The sequence below is a fragment of the Brassica rapa genome, chromosome A02 (genome assembly GCF_000309985.2).
Source record: "Brassica rapa cultivar Chiifu-401-42 chromosome A02, CAAS_Brap_v3.01, whole genome shotgun sequence".
Lineage (NCBI taxonomy): Eukaryota > Viridiplantae > Streptophyta > Magnoliopsida > Brassicales > Brassicaceae > Brassica > Brassica rapa.
The window spans coordinates 28128447-28144315 of record NC_024796.2 but is presented as its reverse complement, the minus strand read 5'-3'; the positions used below and the strand labels follow the sequence as shown (position 1 = coordinate 28144315).

The window sequence follows — 15869 nt, the reverse complement described above, 5'->3', positions numbered from 1 at the left end:
ATTAAAGTCCCTCAACACATTTTCATGATTTTACAAATCCAGTGTGCTATTTTATTGGGTCCACGGCATTCTAAAGTACAATAAAATTGACAGAGAACTTTCATTTGCGGTGGCTTTTGTATGAGCATTTATGTTGTTCACTGGACACACGACTCTACACACAACTACTACCTGCACTCATCCATATCCCCTTTCATCAATGCATCTCAACAAACTCTCAGTTTTCTCAATTCATTTCAATCTTTTCACAAAAGAAGAGAAGACTTTTCTTAGTGTTCAATAATAAATTAAAATATGGGTTCTTAAATTGTTAATCATTTGCATTTTTCTGTCCTCCTATATATACGTGTTTCTAGTCACCTCAAGACACATATACCAATAAACAGTTTCTTTCTCTCGATCTTTATAGTAATTCTTCCCCCAAAAATATATTGTTAAAAAGAAAAATGGGTATTTCCCGACAGAACCGGGTTGAAGTCAGGTCGATGCTAACCGCGATATCAAGCAAGCCATCTCGATCTGGTCAGATACACACGTTTACAGCTCTAGACAACGCTATGAGTCCACATACGGTCCATGTCATCTTCTACTACCCTCGTAGTCCATTCGGTTCCTTTGACCTCGACTCGGTTCGGATCCCGTTGTCGGAGCTCCTCTCGATGTACCCGCCCGCTATTGGTCGGGTCACCAAAAACCCGGAAGGGATCTTGGAGGTCAAGTGTAACGATGCGGGACTTCGAATCTTGAAAGCCAAAGTTTCTGTTGGTATTGATGAGTGGCTGAGATCAGCTGATGGACATGAGGAAACTAATCTAACGGCTTGGGAAGACATGCCAGAAGATCCTAGTACTTGGTCGCCGTTTCGTCTGCAGGTCTAAAACATATTTTAAATATTTTATAGTATATTTTTATTTCTGTTATCAAAATATTTTTGTTGACGATTTGTTCACAAATTATTTTTTTTCCTCTTTTTGGTTATGATTTTGACAGATAAATGAATTCGAAGGAGGGGGTGTGGCTATAGGTCTGAGCTGTCCACACATGCATGCAGACGCAACAACGTTAACAGTTCTCTTAAAGTCATGGACGGAAGCTCAACGCCGTCAGTGTATTACCCATCCTCCTTCCTTTTCACCTTTGCCCTACAACTTAACGGAAACTGACGCCGTTAAATCCGACCGTGACTCCTTCTCAAAGCCCATCGCTGGGACCGTTTCAACCAAAACAACCACTGCCACGTTTAGATTCTCTGGCTCCGCCTTCACGAGATGTGTCAAGGAACACTCCATCCACGAGATATCCCCCAAAGCGACGCCGTTTGATGTGTTCGCCGCTCTTTTCTGGACACGTGTCGCTCTGGTGAAGAACAAGAGTGATCGAGTTTGTGTATGTGTGGACTTCAGGAGGCTATTGCCTAATCCGCTTCCTTACGGTTTCTTCGGTAACGCTTTGAACTTTTCATCTCTTGAGATGGCTAACGTGGTGGACATGGAGGTTGGACACGTTGCACGTTTGATTAACGAACATGTGGCGGGTCTGAACGTGGAGAAAATCAGGTCCGGTCTGAAGCGGGCTGGGTCCCAAAGAAAGATGTATGGTACGGACTTGACTATTGTGAACATGGAACATATGATCGTGGATGGAGAGCCGTTGATGTACGAGACTGTGTTTGAGGAAGGTGTTAAGCCTATGCACGTGAGTTACCGGATTGGGAACAACGGGGGAGAAGGGGTGATAACGGTGATACCATCGCCGGAGAAAGGGTTTGGGAGGACGGTTGCAGTGACTTTGCCGGAGGAGGAGATGTCAAAGTTACTTTCTGATCAAGAAATCCTTCGTTTGGAACCTGAGATTATTCTAAAAGGTGTGAGGTGATTTATATATAAGAATGATCTTTAAAAATTGAATAATATCTAGAACCATGTACGAGTGTTTTATAAAATCATGATGATTGATGTGTGAAATCTTTAATGTACGTGGATATGCTTGATTTGATTATCTATGTTACAAAAATTGTCTATAAACACATAAAGTTAAACATGACTGAGACAAATTATTTGAAGAATATATGACTTATGGGAAAGTAATTTGTGATATCGTACGAATAATTAAAATACAAAAAAATTATGTGGTGATTATATAATCATTAAACATATATTTCAATTTCAAATAACCATTGGACACATAGACCTAGAGAGAAAGTTTCATGAGCACACGAGAGACGGACAGAGCGTTACAGAATGTTTTATAGATGCACTATTATTTACTTGCGAGTTTCAGTCTTATAGAAGCATTTTTTTTTTGTCACAAATCTTATAGAAGCATATTTGTTTCTTTGTCACGGAATGAGATCGTACTAGTAACACCACCAACGGCAACCATAATAATAAATGTTCAGAAGTAGACCAATTTTTTTTTTTGAAGTAGACCAATTAAACTTTACAATATATCCACGTGAATATATTCCAATTCCAAAATTTATCAGAATTAATAATAAGAGAATACTTATTGAAAAACAAATTTAAGTAAAACAAAATAGTTTTCCAATAGTATCTATAACAAACTTGGAAGGCAATCCCTATTCGCTAGTAATCAGCTTGAACGTAGGACACACACTGTATGACTCCTCCCTCTTTTACTTATTCTATGCAACATATCTATAAACACCATCAAAATATTTTTCTTTATCTCGTCTCAAATCAAAGAGAACAAAATGGACATTGAATCTTCTACAACCCTTTCACCACATGTTCATCAAGAATCTACAAACCCAGCCCCGGACATGAAGCATAGAGGAGGATGGAGAGCAATCAAGTATATTATCGGTTCGTTACGTTCTCTTTTGTCTTCTTATTTTATTAGGAGGATTTTATTCTTATAGAAGGTTCACTGAATGAAGTGAAAACTCCATTGTGTTTGTGAAGCAAACGAGTCTTTCGAGAAGCTGGCGTCGATGAGCTTGATAGGGAATCTATCGGTGTATCTCACCACAAAATACAATCTTGGTGGTGTTTTCTTGGTGAACATCATCAACATCTGGTCTGGTTCTTGCAACTTTCTTAGTATCCCAGGTGCTTTTGTCTCTGATGCTTACCTCGGAAGATTCTGGACACTTCTCCTCGGTTCCATCTCCTCTTTCCTCGTAAATTTTCTTTCCTATCTTCATTCCAACCAGACGTGCACATGCGATCAACCCAAAACTAAACTGATCTATTTTTAGTCCAAAATAGATATCATTAACATAAGATTAATTAGCTAGGATTCAATTCATACATTAAATAGGGCTAAAACCTGTTTTGGATTGTTGAGAAAAAACCTATAGTATCAGTAATTTTTTTTTTTTTATATTTAAAAATAGCATTAAAAAAAAAAACTCAAGATAATATGATATTTCTTTCATTCTATATCATCAACAGTTGTGTCAACCCAAAAATAGCATGGGGTTTTTGTACCATTGAAGAAAGATATTTAACTAAAATTCTCAAATTAGGATTTTTAATCATTTGACTTTTTAACTAATGTTATTTTGGAGATTTTTAATTTGTTATTTCTATCATATTTTTTGTTTGCTATCTAAGAGATTTACCTCTGATAGTAAATGTGAAAGGAAAGAGTGATTGATCCTTTTTTTTTAATTTCACATGATAGGGAATGGGAATAATTGCTCTAACCGCCGCTCTCCCGCGTTTAAGACCCGAGGCTTGCAAAGATCCAACAAATTGTTCAAACCCGCCCGAGCGTTGGCAGCTTGCGGTTCTCTTTGCTGGTCTAGGTTTACTAGCCATAGGATCAGGAGGAATCAGACCATGCAACATCGCATTTGGAGCAGATCAATTCGATACAGACACTAAAAAGGGCAAATCTCAGCTTGAAACGTTCTTTAACTGGTGGTACTTCTCCTTCACCGTGGCTCTTGTCATTGCACTGACAGGTGTCGTCTATATACAGACGAACATCAGTTGGGTCATTGGTTTCGTGATCCCCACGGCTTGTCTTGCACTCTCAGTCACCACCTTCCTCATTGGTAAGCACACTTACATCTGTGCGGAGCCTAAGGGAAGTGTGTTCGCAGACATTGTTAAGGTTGTTGCCGCGGCTTGTAAGAAACGTAAGGTGAAATCTGGAGAAGGTGTAACATTCTACTTAGGCCCTTCTAGTGATGGATCCTCATCCACTTTGGTCCAAGACAGACAAAGGTTAGTTTGTTACATAAGATGTTTTTTTATTTGTTTTTGCGTTTACATGTTATAAAATGATGATTTATCTTGTTGAAGTAGAAGCAATATATAAACTCATAATATTTTATACCAATACAAAGTATAAATATTTATTATCAATAACATATAATTTGTTACTATTTGTTAAAATGGTCTTTTCTTCTAAATCAATCCACAGTTTAGAAAAAGAAACTTTTTATAAATGTAATTTTTTCATGTTACTATGTTTTTCCAATTGAACAAACGAATTTACTATTTTAAAGATTTTGTATGTACTTAATTTAATATGCTAGACGCAAACATAAAGAGGAGATTTCTTTAATTATGTTTGATGTTTGTGATTACAATTTACAAAAGTTACATGGTTACAAGAAACTGAATTAGTACTCTTTTCGAAAAGATGAATATAATTTCACTTTTTAATGCAAGATCTAAACAATGGCATTGACATGTGTAAGTGTAACTGTAATCTGTAAAGTCTTTTATATAACAGTTGTCTTTACAACAAGAATTTAACATAGAAAACGGTTCAAGTTGGAAACTCCATGTCAATTTGGACAACATGTGTATAGACTCGATTCTTGCACCGCAAGTCTAACATCGATTCTTGCAACGCAAGTCTCTGACATTTTCTTCTTCTGATGTTTCGTTGTGACAGGTTAAGGTTTGTTGAGAAAGCAGCGGTAATAACTGATCCAAACGAGTTAAACGAAGAAGGCAAGGCCAAGAACAACTGGAGATTATGCAGTGTGGAGCAAGTAAAGAACCTCAAGTGCGTGACCGGAATATTACCAGTTTGGGTCACAGGAATCGCGTGTTTCATGCTAACTGACCAACAGAACATATACGGTATCCTTCAAGCGATTCAGATGGAGAAAACGTTCGGACATAACTTCCAAGTCCCAGCAGGATGGATGAATCTTGTCTCCATGATCACTCTTGCCGTCTGGATCTCACTATACGAGTGTGTCATCCTACCAATAGCGAGGCAAATCACAGGACGCAAACAAAGGCTAAATATGAAACAAAGGATCCAGATAGGTATCGTGATGGGGATCGCTTGTATGCTCGTGGCTGGTTTCTTGGAGAAGGCTCGAAGAGAAGCTGCTCTAAAGAAGGGCTCCTTTGTATCTCCTGTTTCGATTGTAATGTTGCTTCCTCAGTTCATGCTTGCTGGTCTAACCGAGGCGTTTTCGGCCGTGGCTCTGATGGAGTTTCTGACGGTTAAGATGCCTGAGCATATGAGAGCTGTAGCGGGAGCTATCTTCTTTTTGAGCTCGTCGATTGCGAGTTATATATGCACACTTCTTATTAATGTGATTGATAGCGTGACACGCAAGGAAGGGCGTTCGTGGTTAGGAGATAAAGACTTGAACAAGAACAGGCTTGAGTACTATTTTTTCATAATAGGCGGCGTTCAAGTCTTGAATCTGCTTTATTTTAGGTTTTTTGCTTCCAGGTTTGTCACTGAGAAAAACAAGGACAACAGAGATTTTTAGTTAAGTGGTTGATCACTTTTCATCTTTTGTTTTACTGGTTAGAGGTTGCGGTTTTTTTTTTGCTTAATCCATTTCTTGTGTACTGAAGCTTTCTCCATAGACATTGTGTGTAAGGATTATAGTTTTCAGATTCTACTGGAGTTGTTTCTATATTGTGTTCATTTTGGTTTTCATTGCTTTGATCATGATTTCATTTTAAAAATGTTACTAGATTTTGACCCGCGCTTTCAAAGCGCGGAATCATTTCTTTTTAAAATTTCATTTAAATTAATAAATATTTGTCTAATCTATATTTTAATAGATTTTATATTTGTTTATAGTAATTTTTTATAATTTTTTCTTCTTTATTTTTTATTATATAAAAATAAATTTGTGTGCTAATTAATTTGTGCAAACTTCTACTCAATAAATTTAATCATATTATGATTATATATTTGCTAAGGTTATTTATTTACAATTTTAACTTATTAATTAAATATTATATGAAAAATGTAATAGACATTACGTTTTTCATTCTACATATTTATAAATAATGCATAAATACTAAATTATAATTACACAAATATTAAATAATAATTATGTATTTAAATTGACTTATAATTGTTTTTAAAAAAAATATTGTTGGGCTTCTTTGACTTTAAGTTTTTAAATTATTGGGCTGTTTTGTTTAGTTGGACAGAAGCAAATGTGTTCGGCTTTTAATTTCTGAAAACCATTAAAAACAATTGAAAAAAGTAATGGAAATTTCTGTAATTAATTGGAAAAATCAGGGACATAATACTAAGAAAGATTTTGCTTTAATAGTATAGATGATTATATATTTGCTAAGGTTATTTATTTACAATTTTAACTTATTAATTAAATATTATATGAAAAATGTAATAGACATTACGTTTTTCATTCTACATATTTATAAATAATGCATAAATACTAAATTATAATTACACAAATATTAAATAATAATTATGTATTTAAATTGACTTATAATTGTTTTTTAAAAAAAATATTGTTGGGCTTCTTTGACTTTAAGTTTTTAAATTATTGGGCTGTTTTGTTTAGTTGGACAGAAGCAAATGTGTTGGGCTTTTAATTTCTGAAAACCATTAAAAACAATTGAAAAAAGTAATGAAAATTTCTGTAATTAATTGGAAAAATCAGGGACATAATACTAAGAAAGATTTTGCTTTAATATTGTAGATTATATAGAAATTGATTCTTAATGATTTCATAATTTTTATTAAGCTCTAGTATTTCAAGAACATAACTTTTATTTTTTTTTGCAGAAAAATTATCTATACTTTTACAAAAATAAAAAATCAAACCAAAAACCCATATATCTTCACATTAAGAATTTCACAAATTTGTTTCATTGGATTATGCCTGCTACTAAGCTAACATTCCCAATATTTGTCTCGATTTTATTTCGGTATTGGATTAAATGGGCATCGATTACAAGACTGATGGGCCTTACAATTATTCACTATAGTTATTTTAAATTTCCAAAGTGTCTCAAAAGTATAAACAACAACACGAAGGCATATCACTTGCTATTCTTCTTCTTCTTATTTCTCTCGTTTGTGCTTTGGTAGAGCTCGGAACCGTGCACATTAATGTCCTTTCGCTGACAAGACGAGCTACAAAAGCCAGCCAAAATTTGTTATTGTGCAATGGGCTGCCGACAAAATTGAGTTCAACGTAAACTCATCTGGCAAAATTATTGTCGTACATTGCTATAAAATGCACTCGCCATTTTGCTTCGAGTAACAGTTTCATCGCATAGAAACTAGTATACTCTTATATCTAGAAAATGGTGGTCCATCTAATAAATTATAAATTAGTTTTGTTATTAATATCATCAAAGGCACTTCATTAGTATTATTTTTAATTTATCTTGAAAGAATTTACGATGAAGCCTTCTAAATCTGAAAAGATTAATAGTGGTTTCTATTAAAAAAAGATTTAAGAGTAATAGCCTACTAAATTTTAGTTCTTAATCATGTAAATAGAAAAATTTGTACGTAGATCGTAACAGATGATCGGTCCATCTCTAACATTAGTAGGAAGGTATTCCAAACTTGAATTATGCAGTGTGGTAATCATTTTACTCTGTTGCACCAAGTATGTTCTTTCCGGAGCCGACCGGATCAGCCAATAGGATAATAATAAAAAATTAACAACTATTTTGAGCTTCTAAAATAGCGAAGCAAGTTTCAAAAAAAAAATTATAATTATTAACTTTTATTAAAAAAGTTTCAAACAAAAAAAAATAGCTAATGGATGAGCCTTTACAAATGGTATCAAACTCAAACGACTACAGAGCTTTGTGGCTCACATTATTGAAACTAATGCTACACACTGCGACTGTAAATGATTTTATTATATTTGCTAAAATGAATAACATATATCAACTAGTGCATTTGGGTTTTCTATTGGAAAACTTTATAGAAACGTATTTGAGTTTGAGAAGTTGTAACGAAGATTATCTACTTTAATTTTCAACTAGATCTCGATCCGCACAACCGTGCATTTCTTATTTCTATACTAAAATATTTTAGTTTATATAACAAAATTTACCATTAACTTAATGTAATTTAGTGTTATATATTATGTAATTCTAAAATAGTTATGTTTACGTGGCTTATATATTATTACTATAAATTTTGTATTTTTGTAACAAAAATTATTTTGGAAAATTTATTATGTTACAATATTACTTTACATACTTTTTATTTAAAATTTAAAATTTATATGAAATCAAATTAAATTGGATATATATAGTAGAGAGAAATTTTTTTGAGATACTGTAAAGAATTTCTTTTAAAGAAATACTATAATACATTGTACTTCAAAATAAGTTTGTAGTAAATATCATATTTGAGAAATACATTAAGTTGAATAAAATATCTTCTTTTAATTTTAAATAAAAATGAATCTTTCTAACAAAATATTTGTAATTTTTATTTTTGAAAATTAATCAGCTGAAATTGTTATCATCATTGAATATATAATTATAATACTCTGTGTAATTTTAAATTTTCACATATAAATTAAAACTAAAATAAATTTTAATTTCTAAATATAGTTTATGATAAATAATTTAAAATTAATTACTTTTGTATATACAATTTAAAATAATTCTGAAAATTTTTTTAAAAGATTTTGTTTAGAACTTTCTTTAAAAAATCATTTGTATTCAATTATAAAGATAAATACTATAATATTATAATTACTTCATGTAAAATTTAATAAAATTTTAAGGAATGGTCCAAATTAAAAAATCACGAATTAAAAATTCATCACTACAGTGTATATATATATTAAAAGCAATTTATTATAAAACCAGTATATGGTTGAATCCAGAGAAATGTATTTTAAAATATTATATATTTATCAGTACATTTTTGCTAACACAATATCTAATAAATATTGATACATTTATAATGTATAACATAATAATAATAATAATAATAACATGATTTTTTATTCGATTTTATTATTTGCATGGTGAAATTCTAACATGATTTTATTTGCATAATAAATATTAATTATTATTATTATTACTAATTAGATCATATGCATGTATTAACTCTAGAATAATTAAATGTTATTATTATTAAGTATATTATAAATGGTTATATGCAACTATAATTTTATATTAATGGAATAAATATATTTTCGAAATTATCCATATCTAATAACATTTTGATGAAATAGAAAGAGAATTAAATATCTTGTTAGGATATTGTTATGAAAATACAAAAAATAAATAATGTAAGCAATTTTCTAGGAATGGTCCATTTAAAATATCACACATTAAAGAAGTCATGACTTCTATTTTAATAGTATAGATATAGTGCAAGAATGATAAATACCTGGAAAATCTTGGTTATATGCAGAATCATAAATGAAACTTTATACGTCAATTTCATAAAAAAAATCATACACAGAACCTTATAATCATATTAATTAATAATTGTAGTTACATATTGACATTAATAAATAATATAGTAAGCCCATGTATTTTAGAGTATTATTATTGGAAGTCTTTTAGTCAGTCTCTACAAATTAAAAATAGAAAAAGATAAAGAAAGAAAAAGACGAGTTCAAGAACTCTTAATTTCTTCGAGAGATTAACTAAACCACCTCCAGTAAATATTTCTCATTGGAATTCTTAGAAATAAAAATATTAAAATAATTAAAAAAGAGGAGACAATGTGAGATAAGGTTTTCAAAATAGAGTCTACAAACAATTCTTTAGATACTTTTCTTCTATGTGTAATGTTGTGAATCACTAATCTTAAAAAAAATATTTAATATTGTATTGAAATAAAATACTATAATCATCATGTTTAGATACTGGTTTTTGGCGACCAACCGATGGTGTTGCTCTTAATATGTTGTCAATTTATTAATGGTTTGATTTTTTATTATTTAAACCAATACAAACTTTTGGTAATGAGATTTATGTAAATAAAGGAATGAAAGTGAAACTTTGGAATCATGATTCCACAATAGGTGTAAAAGACTACATAACTAGGCTTCTTCCCAAATCTGGGGAAAATGAGGGGTGGTGAGTGGAGATAAATTAAAAAAACTTTTATTACTATATTTTTGGTTATAGACCAAATAAAAATTTGAGACAAATAAAAGAAAAAACTGGGTCCTATCGATCTTATTGTACACCGAGCCGGACAGAATTTACTCGGTTCCACGTGCGATTGGCTTTCGAACCGGGACCACTATTTGAGTAAAGCCCGCTGGAGACGTGGTACGCATCGGGTGCACTTCTTTCATAGTCTTTTTAATCCAAACCGTTCACTTTTATGTAAATATGAGAACATCGTACCAACCTGTCGGTTGTTTGGGAATTCCTATTTGTGTCTATCGAAAGAGGTTTGATCTTCTCTGATATGTGAATCCTAATTATAATTTATTTTTATCGCTAATATTTATCTGTATTTCTGTATGACAAGTTGAAATTTCAATTTCTGATTCCTCTTTAGTAAAAATAAAATAAAATAATTAATCTGATTTTTCAAATATGTCACGTGAAGAAATCCAATCTCAAATATCCTTGCTGTCCTTGTTTTCTTGTTTACTTTTAGATATTGATCCATTTTAGGCCAAAGCAAGGGTTTAATTTGCTATACCACATCCTCTAACTCTAAACAAATTTGTTTATTACGGATTTGATGTTTGCTAATATACATCTACATTTGGCAAAAATTATACAAATATCAATCTTTTTATTTGCTATTCAAAACAAGATATTTCCATCAAAAATTTCAAAAAATATAACTGGTTCCTCAGGTCATACAAAAACTTAATATTTTATAAAGAAGTATACCGACAAAAGAAAATTTTCAATTTCTTTTTGAATGAGAAAATTTTCAATTTCAGTAAGTAAGGATTTTAATATACCGTCTTTAGATTGGCTTCTCTTCCAAAAAAAAAACATTTTTAAACGGTTACTTAAAAAAGTAAAATGTTTGCAAAATAACAATTTTATAGTGCAATTTAACCCTTTTTAGCATGTTGGAAAGTTGTATGTTTGAAAAACATATGTGGGAAAATCGAATAAAATACTTTACAGGTTTTGATACTATTTCCGAACTTATATCATTTAAACTATTTACAAAAACTTATATTTAATTTAGCTTATCTTTAATCAAAATATCATTTGGTCAGGACTACTGACAAGTGTGTTAAAATGAAGATACCATTACATTTCGAGAATAGATTAAATGAAAGCTAAAGTTTGCATAGTCTGGTTCGTGAATTGTGATTCTCTGACTGTAGATGAGATTTTCTGATGTTGAACTAATCGTAATAGTACACATCGTTTTGTCAATTAAGTCTTGGTTTATTCTCCTAATAATGTTCTACCTTAGCGAGATCGTTGTAAGAAAGCTTTATACTTTGAACAAAATGTAGAATCATTGATTCACGAGGTGGCTCTATGCTAAGTGACTTTGAAAGCACAAACACTGAATTCATGAACACATGACAATGAAAATAATAGTAAGCATTTAATGAGAAAGCATGTCATATGGCTTTGCTCATCAAATTTAGGACTACAATAGCTATCAACCTATCACGGTTTTGTTTATATCAGTGAGACGAGTTATTAGTATATCACAATGATTGACCATAAAGTAATCATATACATTCACATTCATGTATATATATAGCATCTGCATACATCTATTCTTTCATGTGCAGATTCATATCTAAATCATGGAGCATACCATCATCGCATGGAAAGAAATGATTAATACATCGTCTTAAACTCTAACAGAGTTATACATAAAGGAACCTCCAGTGATCATCATTCATCATACAACATACTAATATAATACACATGAACCCTAACTGTATCAGTAATCAACATCAAATAGTCATCAAGCCGATGGTTAGAATTTAAATTTTCAAAAACACAAAGGATTAAACACTTCAGCGTGAATAATCATAATTTATTTTATTCATAAACAACTACAAAAGCAACAACAGCATCCGAGGATAATTGCAAATAAGTAGCACATAGAGAAGCAAATAAGACAATACATATTTAAGTGGGGAAATTTTATATAGATTTTTTATATATATGAATATGATCATACTGTTGCACCCGAGTAATTAGCCATCATAGACTGACCTTGTTGCGGCTGCTGTTCTTGTTGTTGCTGCAGCTGAAGAGGCGGCTGCGTTTGCGTTTTCAGCCTGTTGACTCTCTTCCTCTTCTTCTCGTAGCTAACACCACGAGCTTTGGACTGGAAGTCTCTGACTTCACGGAGGAATAACCTGACGGCGCGTGAGCCAAAGGGGTTAGCCTCGGGAGGGCCACCGTTCTCCTCGTAGGCGGCACGGAGGCGGCCGATTAGGGCGTCGAGTGAGCCCCAGGCTTGTCGGAGAGGGCAAGGGCAAGGCGCGGGAGGGTTTGGGAGGCCGAAGAAGACGCAGTTTTGGTGGTGGACCTTTGTTTTCCCGAACTGGTCGAGGTAGCGGAGGAACTCTAGCACATGTGCGCCGCTGCACGACGGGAGAGAGAGCGGAGGACGGTGGTTCCGGAGGTATTGGCAGAAGGTGTTCCAGTCACGGCGTTTCTGGTTCTCGTACCGGCTTGAGGAAGGAGGTGTTGATTGTGTCAAGGTATTAGGGTTCTTGTTTGCTTGCTGTGAGATCAACTCCATAGCTTGTTTATGAGTTTGGGAAGTAGAAAAAGATGATGAAATCGGATTTAGGGTTTTGCTTTTCTTATATGGATCAAAGAGATAAGGTTCTTTAGATTGTTAATCAAATTAAATAAAGAGAAAGAGAGAAAGAAGGACTTAGCTGCTTGTCATGGTGAGATTACTATAAGCAAACACATATGAGCAAATATGGTGAGGCAAAGAAAGAATAAGCTGAAAAAAGAGAGAAGTGAAAGTTTGTTTCTGCTTATAGAAAAAGAAGAGAATGAGATATATAATTGGAAGATATCAAAAGTGGGATTTTTTTTCCCGTTTATTATTTTATAGCTTTTCTACTTTGGGAGACGGTAGAGAGCCAATACACAAAATCACACTTGTCAAGAATAAAGAGTGAGTAGCTTCAAGACTCAAGATCATTTTAGGAGGTCATTTAAAGAGATAGAGACAGAGCAGATGAGTACAACATAGGAGAGAGAAGAAAAAAGAGGAGACTGACTGTTACACAGCGTATAAAAGAGTAATTTCATATGTGAAGAGAGAGAAAGAGAGAGTGACCAATGGGTCAAGTGGGGAACTTGAAGTTGAACATTGATATGACATGAGGAGGAAGAGTCTGTGTTCTTTCCAGCGACATTTTAATTATTTGTTTTCACAATACTTTATGCGATTACTTTGATTTCGAATTATTCTTGTTTCCTCCCTCGTTTTATTTTCATACTTTTACAATGACCTCGTTAATATATATACTCATATCTTACATTTTCGGAAATCATCGGTTAAAAACTCAGAATAACATTTTTTAAGAACTCAATCATTTTTTAAATTAATTTCTTTAGAAAGGAAAAAGAACTACGCTTACTTTGTGACAATACGAAGACGAGTAATTAAACTCTTAGATTCTTTGGAATACCACAGTTAATAGTAACAAAAAAATTTATATATTTATACATTTTTGTTACTATCATTACCACATCATAATTGTTTTGCATGTTATCATGTTGCCAGTCGAAACCTTATTTTGTTTGCTTCAAGTTTAATAAAGTTAACCAAATAATAGAAGTAAGTAACGTATAAACTCGTCGGTCATGTGTTCGATTTCTGATAAAACAAAATTACTGTTATTTGGCATTGAATCATGCTTTAAGCCTTATTTGAAAATCCTAAATCATGCTATTCATCAATATTATTTCTCTAAAAATTTGTTAGAATTCGTCCAGATACTTCTGGTCAGTAAGAAAACTCCGATCTTTTCTTTTTCGAAAATCGTGGGTTATAAACTCAGAATAACATCTCGTTAAGATCATCTCCAAAAACAAACTCTATTTTGAAGTTTTCAAAATTTTATATTTGAAGTTTAAAGGTGTTTTTTTCCAAAAGCAAAATTTCAAACTCAACTTCAAAACTATTTATATTTTATAATATAGTCTTTATATTTGTCATAACTAATTTGAATTCATAAAAATTTTGTAAACAACTAACACATATAAACCTATTACAACAATATTAATTAATAAAATATTTTATTAAAAATATAAAAATTTAAATAAAAATTACAACAATATTAATTAAAATATAAAAATTTAAATAAAAATAACTTAATTAATATTAAATTTCAAACAAAATAACATATTATTACATTTCGAAGTAAAAATGGCTCTCCTCAGTTTTACTTTGTAGATTACTAACTAAAAATTGTTGAAATCGGGTAATATTGATACTTGTAAATACATTAGATCGGAACAAGAAAGTAAAAGAGAAACATAAACTAATTTATTTTCGATTATATTAATACTCGTGAATATATTCAATATGAACAAGAAAGAATTGTACGAAAAAAGACATCAAAAACAACAACAACAACAACCGTCTTCATTTACACAAAAACAATTGGATAATATTTGAAAATTTTGAAGGTTTCGGATCAAACTTACCTGACTATTAGTGTTGTTGTAATATTTAAATTTATGTAATAATTATGTCCTCATGTAATTTTTTAAAATCTTTTGGTTTAGTTTAGTTTTGTATATTATTGATGTCTAAATCTAATTTAAAATATTTTAAATCTTATTTTAAAGTTTCATTTAATTTTATGTGTAAAATTTAAAATTGTTAACAAAATTTAAATATGAAATATATTTATTTTAAGGATTAAAACAATAAACGAGAAAATATTTATGAATCATAAAGGTGATGTGTGATTGTAGGGACCAAAATACAAATAAAAATATGAATTTTGAGTAGTGAAACTTCAAATATAAAGTTTCATTTCTCAAAACTTCAAATTTGAAGTTTATTTTTAAAAACAAAAAACTTCATATTTGAAATTATAGATTGTCTTTGTCTTTTGGAGATGTTCTAAGAACTCGATCATTTCTTAGATTATATTTCTTGAGAAAGGAAAACGAACAACGCCTCCTTTGTGATATGCGTTAGTGTCCACGCCCAAGTAATTAAATTCTTATTTTGTTTGCTTCAAGTTGAATAAAGTTTTATGTGCACAGCTTCATCTCAATGGTAAAAGCTGCCAGTTGAGCAGCGGCATTAGTAGTCGTGATAAATTTGGCAATAACTCCTAGAGTAATTTTAGCACCAAACTATTTGGAAATATCATTGCCAGGATCTTCAGTTATTGCCTTATTAGTTTGTGGTAGCGACGAATCAATAGTCTACAACTTTGTTTGTCTCTTCTAAAAGACTTTCTCGTGTGTGAATGTTTGTTAAACCTTCGTTTTCATAGTGTTTTCCTTCATTTGGCCCTTCGTTTTCTTCATAGTATAACTGACAGATTAATGTCTAAGTTCAATTCATCCTCCTAAACACACAGCCATCATCAAAGTGTATTTACAAAATGATTACCTTTAACAACTTTTCGTCATTTGAGTTTTGCACTTTGAAACAATCACAATTATGTGAGAAGTTTGATTTGAATTTCACGACATATAGGTATTTTAATAACAAACAAT

At 31.6% G+C, this 15869-nt stretch overlaps 3 protein-coding genes across 3 annotated transcripts; 2 read left to right on the top strand and 1 right to left on the bottom strand.

Annotated features, from left to right (window-relative positions):
* Positions 1–179: 179 nt before the first annotated feature.
* LOC103854637 (protein ECERIFERUM 26-like) lies at positions 180–2038 on the top strand. The gene is made up of 2 exons (XM_009131591.3): positions 180–872; positions 991–2038. Exons 1-2 carry the CDS (start codon positions 447–449, stop codon positions 1873–1875), a joined length of 1311 nt encoding a protein of 436 aa, XP_009129839.1. The 5' UTR covers positions 180–446; the 3' UTR covers positions 1876–2038.
* A 257-nt stretch (positions 2039–2295) lies between these two features.
* Positions 2296–5886, top strand: LOC103854636 (protein NRT1/ PTR FAMILY 2.8-like). The gene is made up of 4 exons (XM_009131590.3): positions 2296–2825; positions 2925–3142; positions 3649–4196; positions 4876–5886. The coding sequence occupies exons 1-4, from the start codon at positions 2714–2716 to the stop codon at positions 5714–5716; spliced, it is 1719 nt and encodes a 572-aa protein (XP_009129838.1). The 5' UTR covers positions 2296–2713; the 3' UTR covers positions 5717–5886.
* Positions 5887–12149: 6263 nt separating this feature from the next.
* On the bottom strand, positions 12150–14455 carry LOC103854635 (protein LIGHT-DEPENDENT SHORT HYPOCOTYLS 1). The gene has a single exon (XM_009131589.3). The coding sequence runs from the start codon at positions 12904–12906 to the stop codon at positions 12331–12333; it is 576 nt and encodes a 191-aa protein (XP_009129837.2). The 5' UTR covers positions 12907–14455; the 3' UTR covers positions 12150–12330.
* Between the last annotated feature and the right edge of the window lie 1414 nt (positions 14456–15869).

Bases quoted from the DNA above. Each gene is read 5' to 3' on its own strand.
- LOC103854637 (XM_009131591.3), top strand. From the start codon at position 447: ATGGGTATTTCCCGACAGAACCGGGTTGAAGTCAGGTCGATGCTAACC. The intron at 873-990 runs GTCTAAAACATA...TGATTTTGACAG, and splicing joins GGTCGCCGTTTCGTCTGCAG to ATAAATGAATTCGAAGGAGG.
- LOC103854636 (XM_009131590.3), top strand. From the start codon at position 2,714: ATGGACATTGAATCTTCTACAACCCTTTCACCACATGTTCATCAAGAA. The intron at 3,143-3,648 runs GTAAATTTTCTT...TTCACATGATAG, and splicing joins GTTCCATCTCCTCTTTCCTC to GGAATGGGAATAATTGCTCT. The intron at 4,197-4,875 runs GTTAGTTTGTTA...TCGTTGTGACAG, and splicing joins TTGGTCCAAGACAGACAAAG to GTTAAGGTTTGTTGAGAAAG.
- LOC103854635 (XM_009131589.3), bottom strand. From the start codon at position 12,906: ATGGAGTTGATCTCACAGCAAGCAAACAAGAACCCTAATACCTTGACA.